The 19,108-nt window shown below is 43.4% G+C and overlaps 1 protein-coding gene across 7 annotated transcripts in view; it reads left to right on the top strand.

Moving 5' to 3' along the window:
* Positions 1–19,108, top strand: part of MEIS3 (Meis homeobox 3) — a 308,873-nt gene that overhangs the window by 218,571 nt on the left and 71,194 nt on the right. For 4 of the 7 annotated variants that reach the window (XM_068250573.1, XM_068250572.1, XM_068250575.1 and 1 more), the window contains exons 7-8: positions 7,591–7,793; positions 10,576–10,723. In XM_068250573.1, coding sequence (XP_068106674.1) covers positions 7,600–7,793; positions 10,576–10,723 — 342 coding nt within the window. In that variant the 5' untranslated portion in view covers positions 7,591–7,599. Of the gene's footprint in view, positions 1–3,909; positions 4,452–7,590; positions 7,794–10,575; positions 10,724–19,108 lie in introns of those variants that run through there. The other 3 variants (XM_068250577.1, XM_068250576.1, XM_068250571.1) reach the window with 3 other exon arrangements.

The following is a 19,108-nucleotide window of genomic DNA, read 5'->3' as shown; positions in this document are numbered from 1 at the left end:
GAGGACGCCGAGGGGTGCTGCAGAAGAGGGCTGTCAGTGCAGGAATTTCGGAAGATGGCAAGTATCTTGCTGTGTACCTGCAGTCCCGCTCACAGAGGGAGGGTGAGAAGGGAGGCACTCAGGGCAGCCAGTGAGCCGCCCTCCTCTAACCCCAAGGCTGCCAGCAGCCACACCTGACCTAGGGCCCTTAGACTGTGACTGCGGCCCCAAGCAAGTGCTTTATTTGCCTGGTCGAAGATCCGGCCCTGATAAAAGTCAATGGTCCCGCATGTGAATGCAAATTCTGGCATCCATTTTCCCATCTAACATGCTTCTTCCGGTTTCCTGTGTAGATACAGTGATGTCATGTTGCTATGGAGATTAAAAATTGGATGCGAAAATTCACATTTAAAACGCATGTCCACAAGTATATTTAAAGGGAACCTAAACTGAGGATATGGATTTTTCCTTTTAAAATAATACCAGTTGCCTGACTTTCCTGCTCATCCTGTATCTCTAATACATTTAGCCACAGCCCCTGAATAAGCATGCAGATCAGGTGCTCTGACAAGACGTCAGACTGGATTAGCTGCATGCTTGTTTCAGATGTGTGATTCAGCCACTACTGCGGCAAAAGAGATCAGCAGGGCTGCCAAGCAACTGGTATTGTTTGAAAAGGAAAAATCCATATCGCTCTCAGTTTAGGTTCCCTTTAAATCGCATGCTAGACGGTGGAAATGGGTCCTAAATGCACACGTTGCCTGGTGCTGTGCGCTACTCTGTCAGAACCCGCTATTCCAAACTCAATATGAAAGCACCAAAGGAAAATTGTTGCATCGCATTTTGAAGTGATGACGTTGTGCGTAATATAGAGCCTATGGCAAACACTAAAATTGCCCCCCCCCCCCAAAGAATAAGTCATGAGTTAGTGCTCCATATACTGTAAATATGCAGAGGTAGCACCCTAGTTTAGGTAGCCAGAGGTAGTCCACCCAGTATAGGTAGCCCGCCAGTTTAGGTTGCCCTTCCAGTATAGGTAGTTAGAGGTGTCTCCCCAGTACAAATAGCCTCCTTTTCCATAGGGAGTGAGAGATGTCCCTCAGTATAGGTGGTGAGAGGTCTCCCCTCAGTATAGGTAGTAAGAGGTGTCCCCCAGTATAGGTAGTGACAGGTGTCTCCCCAAATATAGGTAATACGTCCTCTCCCCCCAGTATAGGAAGTGAGAGACAGTCCCCAGTATTGCGGTGCAGCACGAGGGAGGAGGGGCAGGCATGGAAGGGCAGCACATGAGCAGGCATGACACTCTTGGTGCTGTGGTGCCCATGGCACGAGTCATGCCTACACCCCTCTAGATAGGCCACTGCCCTAAACATTAAATTGTATAAAATCATTGACTTGAACAAAAATCTATTATAGACTCTTGGATTCTCTCAATCTATTTTGACCAAAATATTGCTCAAATTTAGCAAATCAGTTCTTTTATCCATTGACCATGGGAGAGGTTTGCGATTGACAGTTGCATAGCTTTGTACTTTGCATTGAGCAGCATAGAGCTAGCAATGGCCTCAATCTCACCCATATGCTTTCCCACTGACCATTATACTGGGGGAGAGTTCAGTGGCTGAAACAGCTACGTCTGCCTTCCAGGGAAATGGTGGGGTGAGCGTCATGCGCATCATGCTCCCCCTCTGCAAAGTGACTGTGGGTGGCTGGGCAGGGCAATGACGTGGAATTCCAGTGTGACATCTTCAGTGGAACTTTGGAAGTCCAGGTGAGTATAATGGGCTGGGGGATTGCGTGTTAGAAAGGGAAGAGCTTTAATATAAAAGCCATTGTTCTTTGCAGGTGATATGCAGGACAACCCCAAGGCCAATACAGGGAGTATCTGTTAGGAAAAGTCAGAAGTAACTAAGCTGGAGCGAGGGATTGGGATCTGTATGATCTCACAAGACCAGTCATCATTCTCCTCCACCCTCCACTCACTCCATGCAGCTCCGTCCCACTGGCCCTACTACCCCTGCATAGCAACAGAATGTGTCGCTAGCCTGGAGGTTAGCAATCCAACTTTACAGCATTGGTCCCTGAACTGTTCCTCAATCAATCGAAGTACAATGTGTGTATGTGTCTTAATCCTAACCCATATATCTGTCCACCATCTGTCCCCACTATAGGTCTACTCTTTAAAGATGTGAAATGAAATTTGACAATTTTCTGTACACTGACCATGCACAAGGTGCATAATATTTTTACATAGAAAAAAATACATATATTATGACTATGCATGAAGACTGAGGCTGCTTTCACACTGACACACTGCGACAATATAATCACTTGGCAAACACAATATTGCAGTGCTGCATCAGCAGGTTAGCAGTATGGTGTGAGGGAATCTGTTGAATAACGCATGGCATGCAGTGCCGTACCAGCAGACGTGCGCGTTTTTACAGTTGCATTGTATACTTCCTATGTAATGTATGTCTTACATCACATGTGTACCGCACAGTGCAACTTTTAACCTCTATTGTGTTGTAATTCGGTTTTTACAGGGTGTGCAATGCAATGCCCTAGTGTGAAACAAGTCTGTGTCTACCACTTTATGTTCCAAGTTTGAGTCTTCCCCAGGCTATAACCTGCATGGAATTTGTATATTCATGAGAGAGTATGGGTTTCCCCCTGCCCTGCATCCCAAAAATATACTGGTAAGTCATTGGCTTCCCCTCCAAACTGGCAGTAGATATGTTTAGGACACTAAACTCGGGCTAAAGTACAGACAATAGATTGTAAGCTCCTCCGATAGTTAGGGATAGTTCAACTAGATCTACAATGTGTGGTGCTTACCTGCAATCGAAAACATGATCAATATTTATGTATTTATTTATTTTAAGTATTTATATAGTGCTGACATATTATGCAGCGCTGTACAGAGTATGTTGTCTTGTCATTAACTGTCCCTCAGAGGGGCTCACAATCTAATCCCTACCATAGTCCTATGTCTGTTTGTATTGTGTAGTGTATGTATTGTAGTCTAGGGCCAATTTAGGGGGAAGCCAATTAACTCATCTGTATGTTTTTGGGATGTGGGAGGAAACCAGAGTGCCCAGAGGAAACTCACACAGACACAGGGAGAACATACAAACTCCTTGCAGATGTTGTCCTGGCAAGGATTCAAACCGGGGATCCAGCACTGCAAGGCGAGAGCGCTAACCACTACGCCACCGTGCTGCCCTTCTATTTCCTTTATGAATGTCAATAGTTTTACCTCTTTGCGCCACTGTAATAAAAAAGGTTTTAGCTGCAATTTAGTGGAAAATTGATCAGAATTCTAGTTTTGGACCTCTTGAAGCAGCAAACACCTGGCATTTTCCTATGCTGAATCAATAATGGAAAAATCCAACCAATCAATCGATAGAGCACATCCTAGTTTGTTATAGATGTTAATTCAGCTTTTTTTCTTCTTCTTCTAGTGTATGTCTACCTTTAATGCGAATCTTAAAGCACTGCAGAAAAAGTCAATGCAACATTAATGCTTAATAATATGTATAATCGTTTTCTGGTCTGCACATATTTTGATAGGAGACTGGAAGAATTTGGCATTATGTGGGTGGCATTTAAAGATTTCTTGGTGGGAAGGGGCAAGCTTTGGGCATACATTGATTTGTACAATAAAGATATTAAACACAGACCGATATTAAAAGGTAATGGGGGCGTAAGACGTCTTTAGCACCATCAGCAATGATTCAGATGGGCCACTGTACCCTATTTATGGCCCTAGGTGAGCAGGGGTTAATTGCATCTAATGACATGCTTGCCCTGCACTTTGCTGGATTGTGGCACGGCGTGGGGAGGGGGCAGAGCGCACAGCAGCACACTGACTGGCCAAGCCAGGCAGTGCAGGAGTTAAAGGCCCTTCTATTTCCGGGTTTGCCTATTGCTCAGGGCTTGGAGAGGGAGGGAGAGAAGGAGAGGAGCATCCCCCCCTCCCCATGTACTCTCCTTGCTATACACACAGCAAGAACTGAGCATCTTCCTCCAGGAAGCCAGGAGAGGGTTTGCACCATGACTGTGTGACAGAGAGAGGAGACCCTGGCACTGGAGGGAGCAGCACAGAGGGGGATGCACAGCAGCAGCACCTAGCTCCAGGAGACAAGGCTGCTGTTTGGGGGTCTGCCTGCACACCCCACCCACTGCTCCTCCAGATCATCAGTCATTTGGATTTTGACAGATCTCTCAGCCTTGATGGACAGGCAGAAGAAGGAGCAGCTCTGAGCCAGGCAGAGAAGAAGAAGAAGAAGGGGGGAGGCACAGCTTGCTTGTCTCTCCATGCTCCAGTCCTCAGCTCTCCAGCTCCCACCTTATCCCCCAGCCCTGCGGACCCCTCCAGCCAGGAGCCGCTGCTGCCAGCACTCTCACCTCCCATTGTCTGCAGCCAGGAGGACAATCACTGGCGGATTGCATTCGGAATGGCACAAAGGGTAGGTCCTTCCATTGTCACCGGGGCGGACGGGCAGCTGCAGCCGACTTCCCTGCGCTTAGGCCGGCAGTTCATCACTCTGGGCACCGGGGGTTGTGTATACTGTCTGCGGGGGAGTCCTGATTTATTACCGACCGGGGGAGCTGCTATTGCTGATGGCCAAGACTGCTGGAGCACTTCTGTAAACGCTGCCCACTATATATATGTATATATATATATACATAAAATATAATTTTAATTGTTTTTATTTATTTCTGATAAGAACACTTTTGGTCATCCCTTCTCAAATTGCATACTGTAGTATGTGTCACTTTCTTCTAGAGGGGCAGTTTTCCTGCTATTAGTACCCTGGACTAGGGACAATATATCATTCCACTGGCCACATTTAGCGCACGCTGGAAAGCCCTCCAAAACCCGCACGTTTCGGGGCTGCGCTGTTTTTAAACTTCAGCCTTTCCCACCAAGAAAAAAAATGCCCAGATCGGCCGAACAGCTGCTGTGCGGGGCAGATCGGTGAGATCGCGCCTGTCTATTGCACAAGTTGCCGATCTGATTTTCTGGAGACCTCACGGGCCGGTGCGGAGGGGAATTCACACGATCTCTGATTATTCTTTGCTTCTCCCGGGAGATCGCTGGCTCCCCGGCTGCTGCTGCTACTAGTTACCAGGGTGTTTAAAAACTTTCTTTTCCAAGCAACGAAGCCACGTTTAGGAGAGGAAAAGAAAAGTTTTGTGAGCGGAGAGAGATGTGATCTCCCGGCCTGAGCCTCTTATCTACACTGCGATTTCCATCACTGATCTGCTCATAACATGCCCCAGCCATAGTTCCATCACACTTTATTCCTATGCAAATAACACAGTTATATACTAATTAGTTCTGTGCAAATTAACATTGGAATGTCAGCCTCATTAAATGTGTGAATTTACTCTGTGATGACTGTTGGTGTTTACTAAACTTCTACCCCTCTGTGGAGGAGAGAGAAAAAATAGCATAGAATTAAGTTCTTTCAGCACAGTCTTCTGTCTAACTAGAATATGCAGGGGACTGGAGACTCAGATTTAACATGTCAAAAAATTACAGTAGCATATTAAATGCTTGGCTATCACATGCCTGTACTTTTTGCTGCAAGATAGGAGTGTGGCAGTTTGAAAGTTTAGTATATCTGGTTGTATGTGTGTGTGTATATATATATATGTATATATATGTATGTATATATATATATATATATATATATATATATATAATGTATGTGTATCTATCTCAGAATCCATTCATTTGGCCACATAAGTTTGTGCTTACAAGGAATTTAACTTGGCAGTTGCTTAACGGACACAAACAAAACAATACAAGGACTGATAGTAAATATAATACAAGTCACAGACAGTGTGTAAGTTATAGCGACCGTAAACAGGGTGAGAAGTGGTCTGTGCTGTGTGTATGTATGTATATATATATATATATATATATATATATATATATATATATATATATATATATATATATATATATATTTTTTTTTTTTTTTATTAGAGTATGGCTGCAATATTTGTATGTGTATATAAGCATGTATATACACATAGCCTCCATCCCATATCATATTATATCTGTATAGCTAATATGAGAGAAGAGTGTGTACTTTTAAACAAGCACTGAGTGATGCACGGTTCCTATCCAGTACCTAACACACAATCTTAACTTTTTTTATTTTTTGGCCTGTATCACTAAAACTCTGGGGAAGAAATATGCACAGTTTGGTAGGAAAATGTAGAAGCTGTAAGTTGGCGAGAAGGAGGAACTGGCCAGAGGAGATTTGCATTTTAGAAAACTTTCTTTACAGTTGAGTGATTTCTGTCTGGGAGCTGGGGGTGGAGTGAGGGTGAGAGAGAGCAAAATGTAATGTATAAATTCACACTTGGGAGTGTATTCAGTCTAAATGTAGCTGGGAGTACAGATAGACTTAAAAAATCGAGATTTATTTTGTAAGAAAAAATGTTCAGTTAAAAACACACACACACTCCCAGCAGAAAACAAGCTGTGAAATGATCATTTATACTGGTGTAGTTTGTAGATGATTTTGTAGTGGAGTATATAGGACTGCCTAAATGCCCAAATGAATGTAAGAAAATGACACTTGCAGTGTAAAAATAAGTTGCATTCCCAGATTTTACAGCTGGGTTGCTTCAAATAAAAGGAATTAATACTTTTTCTAGTACATTTATTCTATTGGGGCAGCTTTTTTTCAAAGGTGGCTAATTGTTGTTTAAAATATTGCTTTTATTGCCATGAAATGAATGCCGTCCCCAAGTCAGATTACTAGTAGTCCCTGGATTTTAGTAGAATCTTTGCATTGGTGTGCTTTTAAAAAGTTATTTTCTTATTGAGCTTAATTTTATTTTTATTTGGACTGTAATCTGTGACCAGAAAACTTTCTTCTTTATTCTTTTTTTGCATGTGCAATACACAACAGTGTGGTTTGTATGTTTTATATACTGCTGTGTTCATATGAAGAAGTATTCATTGGTTTGTGTGGAGCATTTCAGTGTATATATGGTGTGAATGTGATGTGCTGCAGGATTATACTCTTAACACTTATATCAGTGTCACAGCAGTAGAAAAAGTGTGTGCATTGTGTGTGTGTGTGTGTGTGTGTATATATATATATATATATATATATATATATATATATATATATATATATATATATATATATATATATATATATATATACACACACACACTCAAAAGTATGTATATATAATAAGCCAGTACTTCTGATTACAGTTTATCTCTTTATTTTATGCATGGGATCTTGGAGGTAATATTTTTATGTTTATGGTATGGACGGTATGCTACACACTTATTGATAAATGACCTATATTAAGTATTTATGGGTTGTAGCTTATGCTTGCTGTTTATATGGTGTAATATGTTGTTGTTAGGCAGTGCCGGGGTTAGAGTGCTGTGTATGCTGTTCATACGCCTGCTGTTGATATTATTAGCATTATATATAGGAGGCAGGAGATCATGCATAGATGAGTGTACCACATTAGTGGGTGTACATGTATGTGTGCAGGGAAAGCTACATATGAAATGTGCTCTGCTTGCCTCTCATCTACTTCTCCTTTCTTGTGTTCTTGCAGTACGACGAGATGGTGCATTACGCAGGGTTAGATGGCATCTCACTGCCTGGTTTTGGGGATGCACACACAGGAAGAGCCATGCAGCACCACCCCCTAACCCAGAGCTCACCCTATGGGTCTGCAGGGGCAGCTCACCGAGTCCCAATGCCCCCTGGAATGGGCAGCAACGATGGCCTGAAAAGAGAGAAAGACGAGATTTATGGGTAAGTAATGATATGTGTGTACCGGTGGCTTGCTGTACACTAGCCCCTCTGTACCCCAGCATTGACCTTTCAGCAGTTTTCCCGTGCACTATGCTGTATACAGACAGGCTTGCTGTACACTAGCCCCGCTGTACCCCAGCGGTGACCTTTCAGCAGTTTTCCCGTGCACTATGCTGTATACAGACAGGCTTGCTGTACACTAGCCCTGCTGTACCCCAGCGGTGACCTTTTAGCAGTTTTCCCGTGCACTATGCTGTATACAGACAGGCTTGCTGTATACTAGCCCCTCTGTACCCCAGCATTGACCTTTCAGCAGTTTCCCCGTGCACTGTGCTGTGTACAGACAGGCTTGCTGTACACTAGCCCCTCTGTACCCCAGTGGTGACCTTTCAGCAGTTTCCCGTGCACTATGCTGTGTACAGACAGGCTTGCTGTACACTCGCCCCGCTGTACCCCAGCATTGACCTTTCAGCAGTTTCCCGTGCATTATGCTGTGTACAGACAGGCTTGCTTGTACACTAGCCCTGCTGTACCCCAGCGGTGACCTTTCAGCAGTTTTCCCGTGCACTGTGCTGTATACAGACAGGCTTGCTTGTACACTAGCCCTGCTGTACCCCAGCGGTGACCTTTCAGCAGTTTTCCCGTGCACTATGCTGTATACAGACAGGCTTGCTGTACACTAGCCCTGCTGTACCCCAGCGGTGACCTTTCAGCAGTTTTCCCGTGCACTATGCTGCATACAGGCAGACAAGGGCCTGGGCTGCTCTCAGGCATGTTCTATACATAGTTTACGGCTGCAACGACTGCACTGCGTTATACAAACACACATTTCTGCACCATATAAACCGATTCTAAAAATATGTCAGGGCTCAGCTCCCCTGTATGTTAAAGTTCTGCATTGGGAGCGAAGAGTCCATCAGGCACTTGTGGTTTTACCAAGGCCCCTATAGGCAGGCAGTGTGTCTTTTCACAACGCTGGTTGTTGCTTTGCCTTGTTGGGGAATTTCTGTCTGATGTCCATTTGCAGAGCTTGACCTGGCATGGTCCATGTTGTGGAGCCGTAATGTTAGATTATGCCCCTGACGTCTTACACTTGTGAAGCGCACATAGAAGCAGCCTGGTCATATTTCCCAGGGCATGTATGAGCTTCTCTTTTATTTTACAATTCCTTTGCTTGTCTTTATTCCTGAGCACACTAACTACATACATGCTCTGTATACATGCATGTTAAGCGGCCATTCGGGAGGCCTGCATCTTTTATCAAGCTTCTTGCCTCAACTGCATATATTTGACTTATTTATTTACCAAGCCTGGAATCTGATTAGTAGCCAGACCTATAGAAATCCTACTGGTTTCTAACCCCCTGTTGATGTTGCGGAATATGTATAATATGTCTATATTCTAGTCTTTGAAAGCCTACACATATATTTTATATACAGGTCTCATTTGCCCAGATTTAAAAGGAATATCTGAATTTTCTGAATCGAGGCCAAATTTTGCTTGCTGAACTAAAGATCATGCCAATATATAAAATAAAAGGATATGTCTCGTAGGATTATGGGTAAAGCGGTGTATATAATATGGGCTTATAGCTAGCCTCTCACTTATATGTAATGTCGCTATGTAATATGGAACTCTATAATATAGCTAAATAACCCATCGCAAGCAACCAATTACGTTTTATTGCATCAGACTAGTAAAATATGCATTCTGATTGGTTGTGGTGTTTTATATACATTAATAACACCCTGTGATCATACATGTTCTGTATGATGTATGTATTTAGTTGTAAGATAGTATTACTACGCTATTACATCTCCTCTAACAGTTAGCATCCTATAACTTCATATGGAATCCTTAGTGTTTTCTTCTATTCTGTGCGCTGTTTTTTTGTGCCGGGATTAATACTGTTTGTGACCCGCAGAGCTGATGATCTAATTTACATGTTGTTTTAATATTCTGCTACACTGGTATAAAGGATATAGCATTTTGTGTGTGTGTGTGTGTGTTAAATAACAGAGGCTGAGCTCTCTTGTTAAACTAGTGTTAAGAGCCCAAATGTAACACAATACCACCCACAGCCCGTCTATAAATATACAGACACGTGTGTACGTCTAAAAATACACGTCTGTATAACCTGGTGGCATATAATGTATGCAAACATATTCCTGTGTGTGTGATACCTGAGTACGGCTTTAAGGGGGGGGAGGTGAATGATCTCAGTGCGTCAGTGTTGTGTATGGCCGCTGCACTGAGTGGGAAGTAATCCTTTGTTTTATGGTATATCTAGTGCAGCAGTTAATTTCTATGTATAGGTAACTGATGGTTGGCTTATTAATGAGTTCACTCCAATCTTACCCATATTTCATTCTAATGTGTTTTGGTGCCAGTTAAGTGCTGGGAATTTATTTCAGTGCACACACACAAATAGGTTTATTCAGGAAGGCAGTGAAAAGGCTAATGGCTTGCATAATGCTGGCGTATAGATGGGCCAGGCAGAAATAATCTCTCACTGGTCACCTACAGGGGTAGTTCTAGGTTACTGCACTGGCATGTCATTGCTCAGTATATTTCAGTAAGTTACCATAATGCATGTAATGTAAGTCTGCTCAGCCGATGAGATGTTTGCAGCCTTAGGAAGTTCAGTAGATTGCAAGCTCTTGGAACGACAGATGAATGGCGGAGTTCTGTTATAGTTTTTTTTTTTTTCTGAATCTGAGAGATTTTGTTGCCCCCTGTATGACATCTCGATGTGTAACCATAGCCGTGTCTCGCCCTCCAGACACCCCCTCTTTCCACTACTGGCGCTAGTATTTGAGAAGTGTGAACTGGCGACGTGTTCACCGCGTGATAACTCCGGCTCCTTCCCAGGGGGGGACGTATGTTCCTCGGACTCCTTCAATGAAGATATTGCCGTATTTGCCAAACAGGTTAGTAGAAGTTTTTTTTTTAGTGTTTTTTTTTTTTAAACAAAAACATACAACTGACAGTTGGTGTCATGTGACGTGTCTTTATCGGAAAACTTCGGAAAAGATGGATTCAATTATTGCAAAGGAGAAAAGGTCATTTAGAAACCTAGAACGCTAATGGCAGAGTAAGGGCAAGTCGGCCTGACTTATAATTGACGTTGGTGGATGAGGGCGTGTCTGCAGCTCCATGTCACTATCAGGTCTGCAGCGACTGAGGAAGTTTTGATGGATTATTGAACTTTTGTTTGTTTGTTTTTAATACCAAAGTTACAGTTTTTTTTGTTTTTTTTTAAATAATTTGCTTTAAAGATCTTGGTGACTCCTCTTGAGACGATGAACGGCAGAGTTGTGTGTAAACTGTGATTTATAGTTAAAGCCAATTTCTCAGAAAAAATTGTACTTCAGTTTTTGCTAGTGGGGTAAGAGGCTGGAGCCTCCATTGCAACTTTATTGCTGTCCTGTGTTCCTATCTGTAAAGATTTCCATCACTTCCTGTTTGAACAGGAAGTGGAGATGTCTGTCTGAGAGCGACAGAGACCACAACAATTAAACTTTTTATGTCAAGTGGGGAAGAATTAGAAAAACACTAGAACTACCAGTTTTTATATGAAAGCGGGATTAAACTCTAAAGCTGATGAATTAACCAAAAAAAAAGTACATAAATTAACCAAAAAAAAAAATAAATGTACTGGACCTGTAACACCTTCTCATGTGTCTGAAGCCTGACACCATGGTAAATACTTTTATTTTCGTTTTACTCATCGGGCTGAGCATCCATCTTTAGCTCACTTCTGCATGAACAACACAATCGCTTCAAACGAAGGAAAATCGCACTTGCAGAGAAATCTACTTCCTCCTACTCAGCATGAGTTCATAACAGACTGTAGGTTAAAACTGGAACTTACTCCTGAATGTGCAATTATTTATTGTGGTAAACGCAGTAGAATCCCTGATGTGTATAACCCCTTTCCACACATTTTAAAATTAACATTTCCAGTAATTGGACTTTGAAGTAAAATCCCTCCAAAAAGCAATCCCTTGAGTTTAATTCTATACATTGTAGGTGGTAATGGTAAACATTTCCTCACGCTTGCCTTGTTTTGTGTGTGCGGTTACAGAAAGCACAGCCATTCCACAGAATTCCCATTGCGTACACATTCTCAGATGGGAGTGTGAAGGTCAGGTGCTGAAAATGAGCAACAAGGGATTCTGCTCTGTGCAACAGCGTTGCAAATACAAGTTCCATACTTGCAAAGAAATGCAAGTTTAATTTACAGTTAATTTCGGAAATCCATAGCTATTTGCTAAACGGAAAATTAAAGGTTTTTGTTCGTTTTTTCTCTTTTATTGCTTACTTACATTAGTAAAGGAAAAAAAAAAACTTGTTCAGCGGTGAAATAGCTTCGTAGCAATTTTTAATGGACGTTTTAAGAATGAATGTTTTATTAATTGAAAAAAAAAAGAAAAAAGTATATAGTGAACAGTAATGCGGCTGCATTGCATAACTAAATTTGCTTGACAGCAGAGCCCCATAGATTACAAACAGATGTGGCACAAAGCCTTGCCAGGTGTCTCCACTCCCAGCCCTAAGGCCGAGCATACACTAGCAAGATGTGCTAAGAGATCAATATGTGATATTGATTATTTGCCACTCTGCTCCATAAGTTATTAGGTCAGAGCTCAGCAGATATGTGATCGGTCTCTGTCTGCTGCAAGCTTTGTACTGGTCCCTGCAGTATAAAGTTATGGAGCCTTGCGCCCCTCTTCCCCCCCCCCCCCCCCCGGCTCTCCGCCGCTCAAATAACTCCTTTTCTCAATCAATGTTCCTCAACAAAATGTTTATAATTATTTTAGTATTTATCTAGCGCTGACCTCTTCCGCAGCACTGTACAGAGCATATTGTCTTGTTACTTAACTTTCAATGATCTATCAATTCAAGACTTTGATGTTTTTTTATTAAACTGAACATCTAATCAGTTAAAATATTGTGTAATGTATTCCCCACTAACCCTTAACCAAAATCCACTATTTACTTTACTGATCATCGACGTGAACAGCTCTGCAGTGTGTGTTGTGCAGGATCTAAGGCTGGGTTCCCATTTGTGCTGGACCACGAGTGGTCAGCAGGCGCAGACAGTGTAGTGACCACTCTGATGGTCCATTGTGGATGCGTTTCAACAGTATGGCTATTTGGGCAATGCATCATCTCTTTCTTGAAAATTGAAGACCGCACATAAGTGTGGTCCACTTGTTAGTTTTGCGATGTGGTTAAAACGGACAAAAAAACCTGTATTCCACTGTAGTGGGAACACAGCACAAGGGCTTCTTCACACCATACACACTTCAGTAACATGTATGTTGTGTTGTATTTTGAGACCCCCGTTCACATTAGTTGCCATATGATATGGGGAGTTGTTCAAAAGCACATCTGGAGCTGTTTTTGTATGACGTAACCCACAGCACCAATCAATGTAGCATTATATTGTGTAACCACACTGAACACTACACACTGCAACCTGATACTGAAACAAGGCCGGACGGTGCCTACAGACACCAGATTTTCATTGGTAGAAACAATTGTAATAATCTTTTCCTGTGAAAATCTGCAGTACAGCTGTCTAATGATGCAATTCAATGATCTGCCCGGCCAAACGGTCAATGAGCAGTGACCAAAAAGCACCACTGTTGGACACTAATAGCCTCTCAGCTACTTGTCCATCGCGCATTGTCCCCTCTCCATAGAACAGAACAGGCTACTTAGCTGTAACTGAGCAGCATGGCTGTACAGCGCTCATTCCAAACACTGCCACCATAACATTCACCTAATGATCATTTAGGGTGACAGAAATTAAGCATCTGTATGTAGTGGAAACAGCAGGAGACTGGCAGTATAATCAGAAAGTGGATAATTAAGGTGAACTGCTGTAGTAGAGACTGGAGGTGTTGTCAAGGATTTGTGCCACAGTTGCATGTAAACAATAGGGTTCTGTTGTGTTCTATTAACTGCTTATAAGTCAAATATGGAGTGTTTCTTCAGAGGTAACTTTTAAAGGATACCCGAAGTGACATGATGAGATAGACATGTGTATGTACAGTTACAAGCACACAAATAACTATGCTGTGTTCCTTTTTTCTTTCTCTGCCTGAAAGAGTTAAAGATCAGGTACGTAAGTGGCTGACTCAGTCCTGACTCAGACAGGAAGTGACTACAGTGTGACCCTCACTGATAAGAAATTCCCCTTTTTACCTCTTTCTTGCTCTCAGAAGCCATTTCTGCTAGGAAAGTGCTTTGTAGTTGGAATTTCTTATAAGTGAGGGTCACACTGTAGTCACTTCCTGTCTGAGTCAGGACTGAGTCAGCCACTTACATACCTGATATTTAACTCTTTCAGGCAGAGAAAGAAAAAAGGAACACAGCATAGTTATTTGTGTACTAGGCACTGTATACATACACATGTCTATCTCATTATGTCACATGTCACTTCGGGTATCCTTTAAGGCTGTCCGCATAGAAAACTTGCTGTTACTGCCAGTTGCCTAATAAGCATGGTTGAAATGTTTTCTGCGTGCTTTGCCTTATTGTATAGTATTTATAGCTATAAAGAGCTTGTCATGACTGTGATGCCAGGTCATCTCATTGTTAGTTCCTTGTCACAGGCCATAGTCCACTCTGTAGGTTGCAGCTGTACCTCCCACTGAAAGCAGATTCCTCCATCTACCTCTCTATTCAGATTTTCTTTGAAGTGGAAATGTCCCTATAACTAGGTGCACGTAAAATATAACATGGGAACCTGATCAGTAATATACTTTTAAGCCTCGTACACTCGCTAGATGAGTGCAGTGTTTTCTCCACTTACCAAGTCTGCTGCGTGATGTCACGCTGGCGCCGCTCTGCCCCTCACACAGGAACAGAACACATCGTTAGCCTGCTGGCTAACGCAGGCAACATGCCTCATACGTGTTTACAGCGCTTTATTCATTATTTTGTGTCTACTCCAACATATAGAGTTATCTACATTTTCTGTTGCAGCCTTTCTCCATACACAGCGCTTACAGATAGTACCTGCACTTGAGACAAGGGATATTTGTGTATGTATGAGTCAGTTTATCCCCGTGGAGGCAGTGGGGAAAGTTTCAGACAGATTACTCTACACGGACAGCATGGTGGTATAGTATTGCTGTTTGGCAGTTGTAGAGTGCCAGTTTCAGATCTCAGCCAGGCACTATTTGCATAGAGTTTGTATGTTCTACCTGCATTTGCATGGGGTTTCTGTGGGCAGTGGGCACTCCGGTTCTCCCACAGTCTATGATAGGGATTAAATTGTGAACTCTTTTGAGGGACAGTTAGTGGCCTGTAGAGATGGTTAATGACCTGCCAATAGATCAGACTTGCATGCAAGTTGTATGCAGCTAAGAATTGGGCCAATCAGTAGCACTTCTTGCTCACGTTGATTGGCCCAGTTTCATGCAGCATGAACATCCCATAGACTAGTGTTTCTAGTGACATGACTCTGTTAAGGGCTGCTAGCATAGTAGAGCTTATATTCTACATACAGGGTTGACATGACTCAGAAATGCTATAAAATAAATAATGTAAGTATATTGCATTATTAATCAGGGCCTGAACTTTCAGCTCAGATAAAGTGACCCTGGAGAACCCCTGACCATCTCTGGGTATTGATACATTTGAAAAAAAAAAAATACTTAAAACACCTATATTTCTGGTCCAGCTTGTAAGTCACGATTGCTGATGTCACTACTTCCTGCATCTGACCTGGAGTCTGAGGTCCTGTGTTACTTACTTGAGTTGTACCTCTACATTAGCTCCTGCAGAGCCAGGAAGGACTGGGACATTTCTGGTGTCCGTGTCACAGACCTAGAAGCAGCAACACACAGCTACAAAATATTTGGAACATTTTCGTTTTAGGTCTGGAACCCACTACAAAACGCTATCGCTAATAGTTATCGCTAGCGTTTTTAATAAGCATTTTGTAAGCGATTTCATGTGCGTTTTCTGGCGATTTTGGTAGCGATTTTAAAAAGTGTAAGTGTTTTGCCAGCGATTGTGTAGCGATTAGCGGTTTTTATTCTGATTGCTCCTTTCAATTAATTTTTATTTTTTTACAGTGTGCAATAATAAACGCTAGCAAAATTGCTCTGTGTAGAGTTTGATGAGCGATTACGCCAGCGTTTATATAATTTACATTGCAGAAACGCTAGCGCTAAATGCTAAAAATGCTGCATATCCTGCATTTACGATTTTGGTAATCGCAATCGCTCAAGTGGAATTTGACATTACCTGTGCGTTTAGGGTAATCGCTAGCGTTTTGAATTGCTCCCTGAACGCTCAAAAAAATCGCTCTAGTGGGTTTCAGCCCTAAATATGTTTTCAGTGAGGGGAATTCTGAATCGCTCTCCTGGCTGACATTGCAGGTCAGGTGTTCTGACTGCCCCTAAGCAGCTGATTTTCCCAAGGCGAGAGACTTAGAGGGCCACTAATAAATGGGAGAAGTAAAACATGTGTTTCTGCTCAATCTTTGCCATTTTCTGCCATGTGACGGCAACTACAGTAAAGCATTTTCTTCTGCCTGTTTATTACTCTTATGCTGGGAATACACAGGCCGATTAGCCGCCGGATCGACCCCAGTCGCGTCCCCGCCGGCGCTTCCTAATCAGTGCTCGATTCCCTGCCATTGTCCGCCGGCGGGGATCGAGCGGGCGGGAGTCGTGCGGCTTGATCGGGCCAGCTGAATATTATCAGCTGGTCGATACACTGTACAGAAACGTACCGTGTATTCCCAGCATTATGCCGGGAATACACAGGTCGATCCGGCGGCCGATTAGCCGCCGGATCGACCCCAGCTGTGTCCCCGCCGCGGCCGATCCGGCGGGCGATTAGCCGCCGGATCGACCTCAGCCGCATCCCCGCGTGCGCGCGGATCGATTGCCGCTCATCCCCGCTGGCGCTTCCTTATCAGCGCTCGATTCCCTGCCATTGTCCGCCGGCGGGGGATCGAGCGGGCGGGAGTTGAGCGGCTTGATCGGCCCAGCTGAATAATATCAGCTGGTCGATACACGATACAGAAACGTACCGTGTATTCCCAGCATTAAACCTTGTTCACACGCTAGATTGAGGCTGAGGTGGTTTGTCAGGGCTGCTTCCGGATTGTGTATAGCTGCCCCTGACTCGCTGTGATGCCTTGGCGGTCAATCCGCCTTGAGACTGAGGGCATTGTTCTCCTCCTCAGCCCTGCCCTCTCCATTGTGTGCTGCGCCATTGTGCCTCCCCCCCATGCAGGCTAGTGTTGTCTGTACAGCTTTGGTCGTGAACTGTCACCAGAGGCATTGACTCTGGGCAACAGTCCCCATATGTGTGTACCAGGCTGTAAGGTGCCCATCGACTATTCAATCTTGTGTACAACCTTAAATGTACAAACTCACTAAATCTGTGTAATATAAGGGACTACCTAAAGTATCTGTTCAAAGTATATTCACTCATCCTACCCTTTACTACATAGTGGGGTAAGTCTGTACAGTCATGTGACTCATTGGTGGGCACCTTAAAAGAAACATAGTTATTGATAGCAAGTGCCACCTATTAAGTACAGCCTGTGTTTTTGCAACTTTTACTCCAGTAAAGAGACTTCCTCCTGCGTATTGGCATTTATTTCTCTGCCATTTTAAAACTGTGAAAAATATTGTCATACATAATGAAGATTGGCAAATAATTCTGAAATGTTCGTTTCTTTCGCCACTTTCTGCTTTGCTTTTTGCGGGCTCTCCGGCTGCATTTGTAAAGAACCACTGGAACGCAAAATTTAGAAAGATTCAAAACACGTAAAATAAATACATATGGTACATTATACAGTATATTAGAAGTACAATTCTAAAAAAAAAAAATGAAAGGAAGCAGTTTGATTTTGGCAGTTGTGTACCCCGTGCCGCCTCCTGGTATTTAAAATTCAGCTTTTGGACGGCGCCCGTATTGCCATATTCTACCCGTCTCGGTGTGAAATGAGACTTGTGATCACTGTTCAGAACACACTGCAGCTGCACTTCTAAATGAACACACTGAAATTATTCAGTGTAATTGGACGGCTCTGCTGCATATGTGCACTGACAGTGTAATTAAAAGTGTGAGCTTAATGACTAGTAATGAGCTATACTGTCAATACATCCGGAGAGACTGCTAAAGAGATGTGGGCAATGCTAGAAGTCTTCCTCCCTATAAAAAGACTGGTCTGTTCCAGGATGTCAGGTTCATATCATCTGTTATTTTGCAGTACCTTTTATCTCATCACCCTCCTGTATGTTTAACCTCTTGAGGACTGCTGTGTTAAACCCCCCTAAAGACCAGGCACATTTTTATTAAATTGGCCACTGCAGCTTTAAGGCCAAGCTGCAGGACTGCAAAACACAGCACACAAGTGATTCTTCCCCCCCCCCCCTTTTCTCCCCACCAACAGAGCTCTCTGTTGGTGGGGTCTGATGGCCCCCCAGTGTTTGTTTATTTGTGTTTGGTTTTTTTTTTGTTTTTTTAAATAAAAACAGTGTTTTTTTCCCCCTCTTGTATAGCCCCCTCCCCCCGCCGGCCAATCCCTGTGATCAGCTGTCATAGGCTTCAGCCTATGACAGCCGATCACCTCCGTGGCTCAGGAGGGGACAGCCTTGTCACACAGCTGTCCCCAGTACAGAGCTGCTGCTGATCGCAGCGCTGTACGGGTAATTAGACAATCGCCGTCTAACAGTCTCCCGAGCGGCAATAGCCGCTTGGAGACTGAAGAGGGGGCGGAGCTCCGCCCTCCGAGAATGAGATGCGCGCGCGATCTCATTCAAAAGAGAGCCCCAGGACTTTATGCCAATTGGCGTTAGGCGGTCCTGGGGCTGCCGCCGCGGCCACGCCCATCGGCGTGACGCGGTTGGCAAAAGGTTAAAGGGAACCTGAAGTGAGAGGGATGTGGAAGCTGACATATTTATATAACTTTAAACAATGCAGATTGCCTGGCTGTCTTTCTGATCCACAGACTTTAAAGTGTACCTGAGATATCGTGTGTGTGTGTGTGTGTATTTATACTTACCTGGCTCTTCCTCACCATCCTCTCAGGCTGCTCCGTTCTTGTGATATCACTTTGGCCGGTCGTGCGCTTCTGTGCATGGCTGTCCACGCGTGTTCCTGTGACCAGGAGCGTTCTGCGCCTTCGGGACTGGGGGAAGCCCCAGGTAAGTATAAAAACACAAGCGACCTGTCAGGTTTCCTTTAAAGGATAACTATTGCAAAAATTGTAAAATTTAAAATACATATAAACATATACAAATAAGAAGTATGTTTTTCCAGAGTAAAATGAG

The sequence above is a fragment of the Hyperolius riggenbachi genome, chromosome 8 (assembly GCF_040937935.1).
Source record: "Hyperolius riggenbachi isolate aHypRig1 chromosome 8, aHypRig1.pri, whole genome shotgun sequence".
Taxonomy (NCBI): domain Eukaryota; kingdom Metazoa; phylum Chordata; class Amphibia; order Anura; family Hyperoliidae; genus Hyperolius; species Hyperolius riggenbachi.
The sequence above is the reverse complement of the archived record's forward strand: the minus strand, read 5'-3'. Positions and strand labels throughout refer to the sequence as shown.